At 40.5% G+C, this 15,699-nt stretch overlaps 1 protein-coding gene and 1 long non-coding RNA gene across 2 annotated transcripts; one reads left to right on the top strand and one right to left on the bottom strand.

Annotated features, from left to right (window-relative positions):
• Window positions 1-1,665: 1,665 nt before the first annotated feature.
• CCT4 (chaperonin containing TCP1 subunit 4) lies at window positions 1,666-11,258 on the bottom strand. Its single transcript, XM_026094680.2, has 14 exons — window positions 10,779-11,258; window positions 9,889-9,941; window positions 9,503-9,592; window positions 8,463-8,571; window positions 6,556-6,698; window positions 5,570-5,691; window positions 5,349-5,481; window positions 4,813-4,952; window positions 4,414-4,510; window positions 3,989-4,099; window positions 3,609-3,739; window positions 3,248-3,482; window positions 2,165-2,278; window positions 1,666-1,833 (listed from the first exon to the last, which is right to left on the bottom strand). Exons 1-14 carry the CDS (start codon window positions 10,897-10,899, stop codon window positions 1,819-1,821), a joined length of 1,614 nt encoding a protein of 537 aa, XP_025950465.1. The 5' UTR covers window positions 10,900-11,258; the 3' UTR covers window positions 1,666-1,818.
• Window positions 11,259-11,541: 283 nt separating this feature from the next.
• Window positions 11,542-12,826, top strand: LOC135327727 (uncharacterized). Its single transcript, XR_010388117.1, has 2 exons — window positions 11,542-12,256; window positions 12,592-12,826. It is a non-coding gene; the product is annotated as an uncharacterized LOC135327727 (long non-coding RNA).
• The last annotated feature ends 2,873 nt before the right edge of the window (window positions 12,827-15,699 follow it).

Raw genomic sequence — 15,699 nt, 5'->3', positions numbered from 1 at the left:
ATCAGGAATTAATACCTGAACTGGATAGATGAGTTTAAAAGACTGAGCTCATTACTGAGAGTAATCCTGTAGGATAAGGCATAATTTATATTTTTAATTAGCCAATAAATTATGCATATAGAGTGTTAAAGTCAGTTTATTTCTTTTTTTTTAGTATTTGAATTATTCTGAATGATATACATAGCCATAAGTGATTTCAAGTATACCTGGTCAACACATTCAATAGCAGAAACTTCCTCAAAAGCTACCCATCTGCTTTTAATTGTAAATAAAAATGTAGGAAATTATGGGAAGAGAAATAATCTCTTGTTTAAACATAAAGATGAATCTGATCATCTCAATATAGCAGTAAAGATGATTTAAAGCATTAATTCAGACTTTCAACCTCAGAACTAGAAACAAGTTGAAGTAATTTTACTCCAAGCCATAAAATGTAGTAACATTCACTTTAAACTGAATGAATCCTGATGCAGCCAGGATTCTCCCATTAGCCAAAAAGGTAAAACCACCGCAGTCCAGTTCACCACCTCACTAACAGCTCACCCCAATGAAGTGACCCTCATCTTGTGTATACACTGCTAGCTAATGCACTGTCCAAGAGGCAGCAAAACTCAGCTGCCTTTCCAAACAAGGGTACATGTTTCCTTCAGGTATTTATAGAATTTAGGATATATTCGATGAATTGCTTCATAAAATAGTATACTTTGTATTTGGATAAAATAGGGTAATTTGTAATTTGACTCCCAGGCTGTTTTGGGGAAACCAACTAATTGTTGCAGTGATCTTACAGAATCTTACAATTTACTATCACAGCTATTAACCCTTTTCTTAAGGAGTAGTATCATCCTCCTTCCTGGTTGTCAACTTGCTGACATTCAGTGTACACATGTGTAAGATATACCCAGGTGGTTGTACAAGACCTCACTCCTGGGGGTTTCCCAGGTAGCCCTGCAAGTTGAACAGGATGATGGAAATGACCAAAAGAACAGTAAGGGTTAAATCTTCTAGCTGTTTAAATAAAATCCTATTAATACAGACAAGCCCACTTGTAGTAACACCAATTATTATCCCTGCTTTTTTAAACTAGATTTAGCTTTGAGATTTACTGTTGTTTCTACACTTGCTACCTCCTCTAGAACTTTATAGAGCTAGGTGGACCTTCAGAAAGCATTTATGTGCTAAGTCTTCAATGCTACTGTCACCCCTATGAAAGATCACTTTTAGTGAAAGTTCACTTTCAGTCCTTCCCTAAAAACTAGATATGAATGTTAAGAGCCAGACAACTTTCATCCAGAAATGGACAGCCAATATGCACACAGGACCTGGCCAGGATTTTACCTCCTTCAGTCATGCAGAGACTGTTTTGTTGTTGCTGGGATTTCTTCAGTCTAGCTACAGTCAAGTTTAAGGAGGAAACCCCCTTCCATTACAGCTAACTTTTAGAGAAGCACCTCTAAGTTATTGGGGTAGTGGAGAGCTAATTCAAGGGCATTTTCAGAATATATTGTAAAAGCTAATTATTTGCTGTTAAAACTTCTCAGAGCTAAATAGGATCACACAGCACTGAAAAAGCAAATGTAACATTGAAAAAGCTATTGTTATTCCCAGCACTTTTAAAGGAAAGATTCAAGTATAGACTACCCTACTTTTATTGATTAAACAGCATTTGCTTTTTGAAACCAGAGATTTTATTAAATTAAAGTGATAAAAGTACATAAGTGTTTGTGGACTTTAAGACGATTCACACAGGCATTTTTGGTGAGGAAACCATATTCCAAACTACAGGGAAGGTACTCAGTCCCATTTCCTTTATTTGTCTTATCGAGTGTTCACCTGCAAAGGAGAATTCACAAAATCAGGCATAAGAAGTCCACAGAGTACAAAACAATCACTTCTGCTCCTCTGTTTAAAGATCCTGTATTTTCTAGTCACTTTATTAACCTCCTACTACAGTAAGGTACAGTATTTATATTACTAACAGCAATCTTAGTTTTAATTACCATTCCACAATTGCCATCAGCAGTTACTAGAAAGCTGAAGGGTCAAGTAGCATTTAAATTGAGACTACAGAATGAAACATTTTGAAATACAGCAAGTCTGATTGATTACAGTAATTATTCTGGTGCTTGTGTAAAAAGGAGAATGTGATGCAAACATTACTCACCACATCATCAATCTTAAGAATACTGCGCACAGTTTCTGTTGCAAGAGTCAGCGCACTCACAGACACCAGCAGCGGCTGGACTACCAACTCCTCCAAGATGTTGGAGATCCCACCCTACAAGAACAAGTAGCTAGCTTGGTGAACGTGAGACTACAGTTAGCTTTAACAAGCTATCTTTTAACAGAACCTTGGAAAGGACATTCAACTTCAAATTCAGTCATCAAATAGCTTGTACTCTGTTCAATTCTGAACAGGAGTATTATGGCACAGGTCTTCTCCCACTGAGTATTTGTTGTGTCCACTCAAAATTAGCCAAGAGAATAACAAATATAGCTATGCAAGCTTAAACATGATGAAAATATACAAGAAGCTAGCCCACTGTGCTGCTAACAAGGTGTTAAAGATAACAGAAAATGAACAAAAAAACCCCCCTGCCTTATCTAACTTCATTCTTTAAGGAATGTATTATAAACTCATTTAGGAATAAATTATTTAAGGAGCTGTTATCTGGTTCTGACAGCTGTAAAGATTATGAATTCTGTATTTCAAAAGTAATCCTTCTTACTCTATTTACCCTATGCCACTGAAGCTACTTAAGCTCAGGTATTTTTAGGCTGTAATTCCAGCACTGAGACTACTTGTTCTTATCTCTGTGGACAAACTCTGTTTTACAATGAAAGTATTTCACAAAACTGTTTTTTGTGAGTGAAGACAAGCAGGTATCCCCCCCCCATATACCAGAGCTAAGTTAGAAGAGACTTTTTTGTGACATCCAAAATTGTTTTTAGAAGTTGACTGCAGGAGACTTCTGTTCCAGTAATGGTTCTGAAGTGACAAATGGCAAGTGTCTTGTTCTATGTACATGGCATTTAAGTATATGCTATTATCAATACCCAAGATAATGTGTTAAAGCCTCAAAAAGCAAGCTAAGATCTATCCCAACACTATGGTTTCAGTGACAATACAGCTATAAGATGCAAGTTTGGCCTTTCCTTATTTCAGCCCTAACACTTAGCATTTTCCCTTTACGGTACCCAGTATTTTTTTAAAAAACTATCCTGTGCATGTATGATTTCTTTTTACCTTTCTGACATTAATGCCAGCTGTTTTCTCTCCTTGAGCATGTCTGTTTCTCAGCTCTGTTACCGTCGAAATAGGATTGAGGCCTGCATTTTCAGCCAGTGTAGATGGTATGACTTCCAGTGCATCCCCATATGCACGGACACAGTACGAGTCCATACCACTCAAAGTGCGAGCATACTCATTCAAGCGCAGTGCTAACTCTATCTCTGGTGCTCCACCTCCTGCAATTAGAGCTCTGAGAACAGAGATTTAAAAATAAATAAGTTAAAAAAACAAAAAATTCAAACCTCACTTTAAGCGCAGAAATGGTTAGCTTTCTGCATTATTAGAACACTAGGTCACTATCTGGCAAAACTGTTACCTTTTCTTAACTAAGCATCTTATGACACACAGGGCATCATGAATTGAACGCTCAGCTTCTTCTAGAACAAGTTTGTTGGATCCACGTACCACAATTGTTACAGTTTTTCCAGGGTTTGTACAGCCTGTAATCTAAAACAAAGCCAAAAGAATGGACTAAAAGAAAATTCTGGACAAAGACTTCAGTTGGTATCTTAAACTTTTGTAATAGTACTGAGGTCTGCTAAGCAAACACACTAAGCTTGCAAAGTCAGTGGCTAGCTAGTGATTAGAAGTAGGTGCTTTAATGTTTGTCGTTACTGAAGTTATTACAGTTAAGTTAGTAGTTAATATTAAAGAACTGGCAAATGTTAAAAAGGTATTAACATGTCACTCACTCACCTTTATTAGCTTCCCAGAACTGTTCAAGTTAACCTCTTCTGCCAGCTCAGCAGACCCCAGCATATCAGGAGTAAACTGGTCTATATGAGCAACAGGCTTAGTTCCAATTGTCTGGAGAAGAAAAGAAAAATCAGAATCTGAACTGCAAATTCAGCAAGCATACTGCATAATGTACTTCTGCATATTACAGTAAAATGCAGGCAGACTGTGGCTTTTACATCCACTTCTAATCCTTCTATGAACTTGACTGCTCAACAGAACAAGAATATCTTTCAGGGACATGTCTTGTCTACTCTTACATTACAGTCAGCACACTGCAGTTTGTTGGCCTGAAACCTGTGAATGTCATAATAAATTGGCATTGGCTGGGTACTTAATTTAAACATGGCTATTACTCAAATAGCCACTTTCATAGCTCACTTTACCTTACATATAAATTCAATATCTTCTCTTTCAATGTCTTTAACCACCATGATCTTCATTTTGTTCAGAAAATGTACAGCTAGGTCACTAAGAGCATCCCTAAAAACAAGAAGGAAGTAGTCAGTGCACAGTGTTCTTGTAAGTTTGGGTTATATGAGCCAGTTGCTTGGCTCTTACCAACAACGCTCAAATTCTTCAGACTGTGAAGTAGGGATATTACTAAATCCACAACATGGAGAATGTCAGTGAGTTCTAAAAGTACAGCAACTCTTTTAAAGCCAGTCTGACACACTGGACCCAGTGTCAGTGTTAATACTTGGCTTCAGTTTTCCAGGTATTCAAATCAATTCCATTTGTTCTCCAACAAACACAATGGATTAGTAAATCATCCGTTAACATACCGCAGAATAGACTTCTGAATCAGCAGCACATTGCATCCAGCCTTCTTAATTTGCTTAACTAAGTTTAGAATATAGGCTCTCTCCTCACGCAATACTCTGTCCATTTGAGCATAATCAGAAACAACAATTTGGTTGTCCATCTATTGAAAAGAGGAAAAAAACCCCAAGTATTATAAAGAAGTGCTGACTTTAAAAGCAAGAGTCAAGATGTTCTACATTCTAAAACATTAGGAGCCTGTGATTCAAGGCAAACAGACATGAAAAGATTAGAGTGAAAAGATGACTTATTAGAGGCTTGTTTAGATGACAAGAAATACCAGACTTCTGAACTATTTCTTTTCTAATACCAACTGAGTTGTTCATATTTAAGGATTATGAGTATCTGACTGTTTTCCAGCACATTAAGTTAGCAGGCCTTCATCCTAGCTGTGGAACAGAGCTGACATCACAACATTGTAAGAAGATGTATTTTCATTCCATTTACATCTCTCAAGTACTACAGCAAAAGCTTTCACTGTAGTAACATTTTAACTTACATCTGTCTTTGGAGCAGACAAGCAGAACTGAATTAGGCCAATTTTGGCTTTTTCCACTCTAGTTACACCGGTATTTGCCACCTTCTGAGTCAGGACTAATCCTTCAACCAGTTCACAATCGTCAATTGTTCCTCTGGAAAGAAGAACAATTTATGAATCACATATTTGGGGAGGCAAATTTGACAAAGTCAAAAATCCTCTAGTTACAAACTGTTTCTTACCCCAACTTCTTAACAATTTTGATATCTCTGAGGTCCACACTACTAGCTGTAGATGGGTCAATCACCTTCATCACTGCATCCACACTCATTGGAGAAAGTAAACTAGAATACTGACACACAACCTAAGGGATTTAATAAGGAAAAGAATCAATGGCATGAGATACTTACGAATGATAAATGTTGGCCAGTAATTTCAAAATGGTGTTGTCATTGTATTTTACGCATCTTCATTTGACCTTTGAATTTTAAAAGAAAGTTTGTTTTCCCTCCCTGTCAGCCAGCCAGATGTCTTACTGCAGTTTCTTTAAGTGCTATGTGATGTAAAAGAAAGAACAGTTGTTTTGGTAGGAAAAACCTATGCTTGCTTCAGGAATTATTTTAAGAAATGTGAATTTCTCCCTCAAACTCTTAAAATAAGCCTTTAGAGAGCTTCCCAGATTCTGTTGGGACTAACACACGTCTTTACAATTGACTCTACAATACAAAGAAATATTGCAGGGAAGAGAGGAAATTTCATTATTCCTGTTTTGCAACTACTGGACCTCTAGGGAAAACAAGGAGCTCTGAAATCCAGCTGTTCCAGGAAAAAAGTTCTTGCAGGCAACTCAACTCCAGATTTTGATGCTGTTTTAGAAGTTTCTGACACATGAATAAGAACTGCCTACACAAGGAGTTATCAAATGCTCTCAGTAAACTGCTGGATTTTTCTGTTACTGTTCTCAGTTTAAGCTTGCCTATTTATTTTATGCTTAGGGTTAACATGCAAGATCACTAAAAATTCTGACTGAAATTCAGTTCTTATGCTTCAAATTAATCTCAGTCAACCACAGCTTTTAAAATAAGTCGGTCCAATCTAACAGAAAGTAGCACAGTCTCTAAAACAACTAGATTTGTAACAATTCTAAATAAGTGAATAGTAGCATTAGCTGGAAAAAACTGAAAGGCTCTGCTAGCCTGAAGGCAGGAAGTTTAAGCATCAGTCCCACCTTTGAATTCAGTGAAGTAGTTGCGCTATTTAGCAAGGTTTCTCTGTCACTCAATTCAACTGGTTGTGCCATGTTGGTCAATACTTCAATACCTTTTTCCAAAGCTTTCTGGAATGACTCTGAAATGATGGTGGGGTGAATTCCTGTGAATTGTACAATACATTGTTAGAAGGTCATGCTTCCAAACCAAAGCCTTTTCCCTCCCGCCTCCTTTCTTTCCATTTTAAGACTAATTTAGAGAGACTCCGAATAAAATCAAAAGCCATTTTAGCAAAATGCATTCTTTGCGAGCAGGTGACTTCCCCTTATTCCTTTGTGCTTTTAAAACTGAGGAAAAAACCCTATGGTGTTCCTAGTAGTTTGTTCTCACAGACAGTAGAGCACATTACCCTGCAACATCAGACATTCCAGACGTGTTCTCAAAATTTTCTTTTTCCCTGACATTCTTAAAGCTGCAGCTATTCAGATAATATCTGTGAGAAGTCTGACAGTGATTTTACTTCAGATTTCTGAAAAGCAGTTTCCCACTGCTGCTTGTAAAAGTTCCCAAATTTCTCTACAGTGCTTGATACCCTTTATCTTTTTCAAAACAGGCAGCTTACTGGAAACCATTAGACAGGCATCTTCTAACTACCTCTCAGGGATACCAGGCTGCTGGTCCTAACCATGGTAGTTGCTTCTGGTAGCATTGCTGCGTAAGACTGTTTCTGGCTGTGAGGATCACACAGAGATAATGCACAAGTACCACCAGTACTGGGAGAGGAAGTAAACACTGGCAAATATTTGGTAAGAGCCAAAAAGGGGACAACAAGCAAAATGGTGTAGATGAAGATGAGACTGTGGTAAGTAAATAGCTAAAAAGTCCAGATCTGAGACACAAAAGGACTCTGTAGGTCCAGTCAGCCTTACTCTATTTCCAGTGTACACAGAAGCCTAATGATACCAAGTCACACAGCTGAAGAAGCTTCTGAACTGGATGGAAGCAGACTAAGAGAAATCTGAGGAGAGGAGGTATCAGTAATTCTTTACAGAATCATTCAGTACTGGGCTCCCCAAAAAGGAAAGACGGAAAGTTTTAACACAACCACATCGCCCTAAAAGGTTAAGAACATTCATCTACTTTTTCCATTATCCACACCTTCACCCAAAGCTACGTCAGATAAGTCAACATATTGCTTTAAAAGTGTTACTATTTAATGGCTTTACATATATATATGGCATTTAGATGTGCAGGACCTGTGTCCCTCTTTCTCCATCATTTCTTGACCAGAAAGCCTATCTAAAATTCTGAAAAGATAATTTCTACTTCACAAAAACTACTAGGAGTTTTCATGATAGAGGTAAGGGCTTCCCTTCTTAAAAAGAAGCCAATACATAGAGCAACAATTATAACCACCCCCTGTAATTTCCGTATGTCTCGCAGGTTGTTTCTCCTGATCCCTGAGCTAATGGAGCACAGCCTACAGTAACTTTTCTTCCAAAGTTCATGTCTTTTCCTGACTGGACATTTCTGAAGAACTCTATTTTGTAAGTGATAGGAAGTGATAAATTTGCTAAAAGTAGAGTAACTGTAGTATCACCAGCTCCAAGTTTCATTTACACTTTCTTCTGCTACATCTGTGTCCATGACAGAAATGAAGTATGATCTAGGTGAGTTTTACAAGGCAGTATTCACCACATCTCCTAGACACTATTTCCTGTATCAAAAATAAAGCATTCACAACTCAAAATACAAAGTTGAACAGTGAGATTTTTATCAAACTGGGACACTGATGAAATCTGAAGACCTGAGTTACTTCCCATGTTTAAACTGGTAAGTTACTTTAAGCTTCGTTAAACACGTGCAACCAAATCTAGGATGCAACTACCTCTAGTCATGTTTTTATTTAAGAAAAAAACGTATGTACCTTTTTGAAGAAGTCTGGAACAGGCATCCAAAAGAGCTCCAGCAATGACAACAACAGATGTAGTGCCATCACCAGCTTCAATATCTTGTGCTTTTGACAGCTCTACCAACTAAACAAGAAATTACTACGTAAGTTTATAACGCTACTTAACACAAGCACTGACAATTACTGAGAAAAACATTCAACAATGCAGTGCTACTGAAAATCAAACTCACTATCAGGACCAATCCTGCCTTTCCTAATTTGAAATTTGTACCTTTTGCAACTCACTTATCACACTTTGTATACACGTTTGGCTGAAGTACAACTGATGTAAATCAAATCACCTACAGAAGTCAAGAAGCTTCTCTCCCAAGCTTAGAACTGATCACACCTACTGAACAGGTCCAGCTTTTCCCTTAGGAGGATCACAGGTATCTCATTTCCACCTGCAACCACAGTTCAAGTCTAAGAGGCCTACATTTAAGCTCTCAAAAAGCCAAGGACAGTATTTCTTTCACACGTGTTCACTCAAGCACACATAGACAGATGCAAACTGGCTATAAGGCTAGACAGTTACGAAAGACACTTCCTCCTCACCGCCCAAATTCAGGTCAAATTAATATCCTTATTAATTATCCTTATTATTGAGCATGGCTGGGGTGGTGGGGGCTGGGACACAGAAGAGAATATGAAGCAAAGGATTGCTTTAGAAGCAGGGATACAGGTTCTTTCCTAGAACCAACCAACCATAATGTAATCCATTCTCTTTAAATCTTTTGCATTCCACTGGTTTGAGACATCACTGACTCTTCTTTCTCGGTTGAGAGAAGGATTCTTTTATGTCTTAAAACTTGTCCAGAAGAGATTACATATACAGAATACGGGATAACAAATAAAGTCTTGGGACTCCGAGCAGACCTTATAATCAAGGTACATAGTCTTGAAGTATGCCAAGCAAAATCTCTTGCTCAAATCCACCTGAAGCATTTCTAATATTTTCTTTCCTGGAAATGAAGCTCTAACATGTAACATTGTCCAAGCTATAGAAAAGTATTTACCATCTTGGCTGCAGGGTGCAGAACCTGCATTTGTTTCAGAATAGTAGCACCGTCATTAGTGATTGTCACATCTCCTTTAGCATCCTGAATCTAGGAAGGAGGAAGAAAACACAGTTTTGCTTAGTAATTGCAAAGCTCAAAGTTGATTTGATGCTAAGTGTAAAGCATTTTCCTGTCAACATTATTTTCGAAACTCAGATGTGCATTTACTTTACATTTTAAAATATCCTTTATGGAAGTGAGATTTGGTCACAAAAATCAAGAGTATTCTATTTTCCATGCTTGGGAATGAAGTTCAAAGCAAAAAAGTTGTCTTAATCAAAACACATTCATGTTACCGTACCTCCAGTAAGTTATTATCTTTAAAATTTCAGCATGATGCTTACCATTTTATCCATTCCCTTTGGTCCAAGGCTTGTTCTAATTGCATCAGCAACAGCTAGGAGAGAAAAAATACATTTGCAAATTGATCTAAAAAACTACTAGCACTCCATCACTCTAAACATTTCTTCTATAAAGAGTCCCCCAGTATTACACAGTTCACAAATGATTCTATCAGCATTAAGTCGTTCTCAGTAACAGCAAAATTATACAAGATGTTGCAACTTCAGGATAGATTTCCATAGCTGGAATTTTAAATCAATTCACATCTGATCACTTGACTAGAGCCATTTTAAAATTGAGTTGAAATGCTGCGTGCCAAGTAACCTGACCAGGGTTTGTATCAAACGCCAAATTTAACTTCCCCCAACATGCACTTGTCCTACCACCAAAAGCCTGTTACCACTAACAGTCACCACACGCATACCTCCCGCTCATACAAAACGGAGCACGGAACATACAGGGAGACAATGGAAATGGCTATGTGCTCCTGAATTTAGAGAAGGGACCATGACAATCCGCAACTATCCAGCTTCAACGCTGAAAACAGCAGAAAGGCGTTGCCCTCCCCACGCTGCCTCTCTCTCCTCTGCACTCCAACCCAGAAGAGTGAACGGGATGGTTCTCCCCCGGGATCAGGTCCTCCCAATGGACGGGGACGCAGCAACCCCGCTCCGCCTTCCTCCCCGCAGGGCAGGGGCGAATAAAGCCAAGCGGGCCCCCCGAGGGGCGGCACGCCGCTCCTCCGCCGACCGGGCCGGCGATGGGGGGGAGCAGAGGCGGCGGGTCCGGGCTGGCACGGCAGCAGGCGGGGGCCCACCGCGGCCGTCCGCAGCACAAAGGGAGGGCGCGGAGCCCTGCCGGCTCCGGGCCGCCACCCGCCGCGGCGCCGCACCTTTGCCGGCGGAGATGTTGCTGAAGCGGATCTGGGAGGGCTTGTCCCGGTCCTGGTAGGTGCCCTTAGCCCGGCTCCCGGCGCCGCCGCCGTGGGCTTTGGCCCCCGCGTTCTCCGGCATCTTCGCCCGCCGCCGCCGCCGCCGCTGGACGCGGACACGGAAGGGCCCCGCGGTACCGGCCGCCGCTAGACACGAGCAGAACCGCGCTACCGGCCGCCCCGGCGCTGATGGACACGGATGGGCCCCGCGCTACCGGCCGCCCCGCCGGGAACCTTCCAGAACGCGCTGCGATCGCCGCGCCCGGGTCCTTGCGGCCGGCGCGCGGTGTGACGTCACGCAGAGGCTGTCGCCTCCGCGCCTGCGCCGCGGGGAAGGGAAGCCCGCGCCTGCCGGCGAGCGGCTCAGACGCCTAAGGGGTCACTGCGGGCGGCTGAGGCGGCTTCTAGAAGGGGCCGCGCGGGGTCCTGCGGGGCCGCGCAGAGAGTTTCCCGCCCGGCCGAGCTGCGTCGCGCGCGTCCCCTCGGGGGGGGGGGGCGGGCCACGTGGTGCCGCTGCGCCAATGGCGCAGCTCCGCGCCCCGCCCCGCCCCAACGGGCTCCCTTGGCGGGCAGCCTGGGGGGGCGTGACGGAGGTGTAACGGATGGTGGAGACCCTGGTTTTGGGGGGGGATTGAGAAATAAAAGGGCGTATGGGTTTTATGCACTAAGAAACTAGCGAAAGGGGTTCCGCTGGCTACGCGACGTGAGCTCAGGCTGTGAAGGGGGGGGTTATGGCACAGGTTGGCTGGAGGCAGCCATGGCGCGAACAGGGGTGAGGGGAGCTGGAGACTCAAGCCAGGGGACTAGAAGAAGTTACTAAGGGAGAAACTGGACGGGGCCCCGCCAAGAAGTCATCAATGCACTGGGCATCCTCGTGAAGAGCAAAAGTGATTTAAAAATAGAAAACTTACTCTCTCTGAGCTCTATTTCTCTTGTATTTTAGTAGAGCTCAGTGAATCAAGCAAACAACGTGGCCCCACTCTAACTGCTGTGATTGCTCACGCTATCATTTCCCAGAACGCTGAAGGATAAATACAGCTGCGTTTAAACATTTTTAAGTGTGTTTATAGCGACTCTGGCAGTTTCCTGGGTTCCTTCATTCAGAAGAACCAGAAACATGACCTGGATGGAAGGAGCAGTTCAGTCCCATCAGACAAGAGCTCCTGGGTACTGCTTTTGTGGTGTTCCTTCTGAATGTTAACTTACCCAATAAAAACAATTGCAGGAAGCATACCATTTCCCATATTGCCCCCATATTGTCCATTTACAGCTATTTGACCACAACAGGTTGTATGAAACTTGGAGAACATTACTGACGCTTTTACTGTTGGAAGGGGTCCCAGAAGCACTTCTGTTATCTGAGGGAGCCCATTCCCTGAGAAAATCTGGGGTTAGCAGCAGAGATTAATTTCCTAGTGCTGTGACTGCAAACTCATCAGGTTGGTCTTACTTGTCACTGTACAGCTTTTGTGAAATTTGCAAGTGCAGCTATATTAGAAACATTCAGTAATATATTTTTGTTTCAGAAAAAAATTCTCAGCCTTTCCAAAGCCACTGATTTCAGTGCTATATGATAAGCCAATAGTCATGGATGTTAGTGCAGCTGTAACTTATTTTCTTTTGTAGTCTATCACACTATTTAATGGGTCCAGCCTTTGGCTTTTATTGGTCTCAGGATGGCATCTTGCAATTTCTTTCCTGCTGAGATGAACACCTGCTATGCTCTCTCAGCTGTTTTGATTAGATTTTGAGCACCTGTGTTTTTCCTTTGCAGAACTTATTACCCCAAGAGATTGACCAACATCCTCCTTAAAGATCAGCAAAAAGGATTTTAAGCAGCAGCTTTATCCCAAGTGAAATTAGACTTGAATTACAGGAAAGAACAAAGACAACATATGTTTTTCTGTCACACCCTGATCATCCTATGTGTTTTGAGGGGCTCTAGCTCAGCTTGTATCATCAACTTGAAAAGGTATGCTTTATATCAATAAAAATCGTTAGAGTTGGAAGATGGCTTATATTTAACTGTTATGTTGATGTTGTCTCAACTACTGTCTAGGTATAAAAAGCATTTATGCTCTTGTCTTTTTCAGGATTTCTTAATATATATTTGGAATTATTTTCTCCACCTTGAGCAGAATATAAACTTAATAAGGTTTCAATGCAAAGCACATACTTGAATCTGCAAAGTGAATTAATTTTAGACTGTGTTCAAAATAAGAAACAAATGTGTGTATATTTATGAATGACTTCTGAGGGGAAAAAGAAAGATACATCTGGAAATGTTTATAAGAAAACAACCTGCAGTCTTTGAATGACCCAGTATATTATTATTAGTGCTACAGCAGCTCAAAGGAGCTTTGGCTGAAATGAGAACACTTGAGTAACATCTTAAAATGTGGAATTTTTATGACATATCTCTTCCAGACCAGCTGCGAGGAGTTAGGATTTATAGTATGGCAGTGCCGATGAAGTGCCCGTATGTAGAGGAAATTATACAACAAGAAATGTATCCCTGTACCAGTGAAGTGCTTGTAATGTAGACAATGTATTGTAAGAAACAGGCAAGGGACACGAGCTCTTGAGCTTACTTTCCATTTCCTAGTATCTACATCTATATCAGGAGCTCACTGCATGTGAAACCTGTTATCATGGTAAGCAATCTTCTAGTGCTAACAACAGTTTTCTATGTTGATAAATGAAAACATTTTGACAGTTTTGTCATCATCAAAAAATATGAAAAAAGGCTCCACAGTCACATTACTTTATCATCGCTCTTAACCATTTTTAAGTTTCTTTTGATTTTTTTTTCACTTATTCCATGTTACATGTGTTTTTTTTTTTGTATTGTGCTCTTGGCAATTACTGCTAACATAAAGATAACAGCAAGTATGCTCCATCTCCAGCAGATGTGCTGAACAGTTTATAAAGGCAGCAACCTCCTGGTTTCCCTGGTCATACTGAGTGGACTTATGCACCACTGTAATGAAAATGGATGTTCTTTGTCAGAGATAGTATATAGAGAGAAGATTTTGGAAGTGAATAATTTTTGCTCTTTTATGTTCCATTTTCAACAGGCAGATGCAAAGAGTTGTAAGTTTAAGGATAAGCTTATGCATACATCTAAGCCAAGAGCCATGCATTGGGGACCTTTTCTAGTAACAGTCTTAACCTGGATTTGTATTAAAAATCATCAAAAGCATATCCTAAATGACCAAGATCATTGGGATCTCTAACCCTATTCTTAGAATACATTAAGCATTGATGGCAACAGTACTAAATTCTGGATGTTTAACGGTAATGTAATATTAAAGCTAGAATCTGTGCTGTTTGTTACTCGGTGAGGAGTCCAGTTTTATAAAGACCTGTTGTAATATGCATAGAGTTTCTGTAGCTGGCCACCTCCTTGTAGTGCTGTGGCCTCACATTTGGGATCATTTAGAGTTTGTTGTGCTACTATAGGAGGTTCTTAGTTTCTCCTATATATAGGGCAGTGTAGCTATATTTAAGGGTACTGTATTCATTTTGGGAGTGGCAGATGTTGCCCCTCTGGTGCTAGATTGGGATTTGGGTTTGGTTATGCCACAGAGTGTTCCATTGGACCTGGTTTGCTGGCAGAAAAAATATATAGTTTTGAAGATAGATTTTTGTGCTATTACCATCAGGGAGTATATGCTGCTCAGTGTTGGATCTGGCAGAGGTTGCTATTCCAGTATTAGATTTGCACTAGGGTTAGGAGCAAGGTTTGGGTTTTTCTGGGTTTTGAAGGAAATAATGGTTAGAACTGATGCCATAAGAGCCACCTTGTTATACATAGTTCTGTGTTTGGCAAAAACAGCCTGTCTGGTGTCAAGAATAATTTGGAGATAGGGTTTGTTCCATTACTGGGTGGAGAGCCTGGATTTTTAATAGGTATATGACAAGTTGCTGAGCTAAGTTTAGGGCTGCTATGGTTAGTGGCTACCTTAATAACAATTTTGGTCTGGCAGGGTTGCCTCTTTAGAGCTGAGGCTGGGTTTCTGGGCAGAGTTAGGATGAAGGCTTCTGTAAGTGTTAGCCTGTGAGATTAGGTTTGTGCTGGATTTAAAAGGAGTTGTCTGGCTAGTTTAAAGGTTGCTGTTATACACTGTCTCCTTTACTTGCCTAATTCTGTCTACTAGAAATTCCTCGCTTAGCTTAGCGTTTGGTTTTAGGTCACTGCAGGGTTTAAGGTGTCATGGTGGGCTATGACACAATGTGTTTTGTATTGTATTTCATTATTGTTTTGTCTGCTAGTTCTAATTTAGTCAGGGGTAATTCTACCTCTTACATACCTGCTAGTGTCCATCAGTGGTGCAAAGTTTCTGTGGCTTTCAAAGTTATATTTTGCTCTGGTAGAGGCAATGAACAATATCAGCATTTTTTCTGACCTGCTACTCTATTGCTTGTTATTCAGGGCAGTTCACTTCACTTGTCTGTCTCTTGACTTTCTTACCCAACTATTTCTAGTCTGGTGTAGTTAGATAATAAAACCTTTTACTACCTGTTTGTGCAGTGTCTCATAAAATTGAGTCCTAATGTAAACCTTGCTAATTCTACTGCAGCGTGATTGATAACCAGCCTTCACAGCACAAATAACATCAGTGAATTGTATAGGTGTGATTAGGACAAAACGTGGTTTCTAGAAATATTTCAATTTCTGTTCTTCTTACAAGGTGAAAAATACCTGCGATGTATATCTTTGCTACTTAAGTATGCTGCTTTATATCAGGTTGGGTATGAACTTTAATCTCACATAGTCTTTTTTCTTTTTTTCCTGAAGATAACTTGTCTAGAATTCTCAAGGGAGTAATAATGACAGTATAATGAATTATTACCAAAGAGAGGGGGACATCATTTAACC

Source organism: Dromaius novaehollandiae, chromosome 3 (assembly GCF_036370855.1).
Source record: "Dromaius novaehollandiae isolate bDroNov1 chromosome 3, bDroNov1.hap1, whole genome shotgun sequence".
Classification (NCBI taxonomy): Eukaryota; Metazoa; Chordata; class Aves; order Casuariiformes; family Dromaiidae; genus Dromaius; species Dromaius novaehollandiae.
The sequence above is the reverse complement of the archived record's forward strand: the minus strand, read 5'-3'. Positions and strand labels throughout refer to the sequence as shown.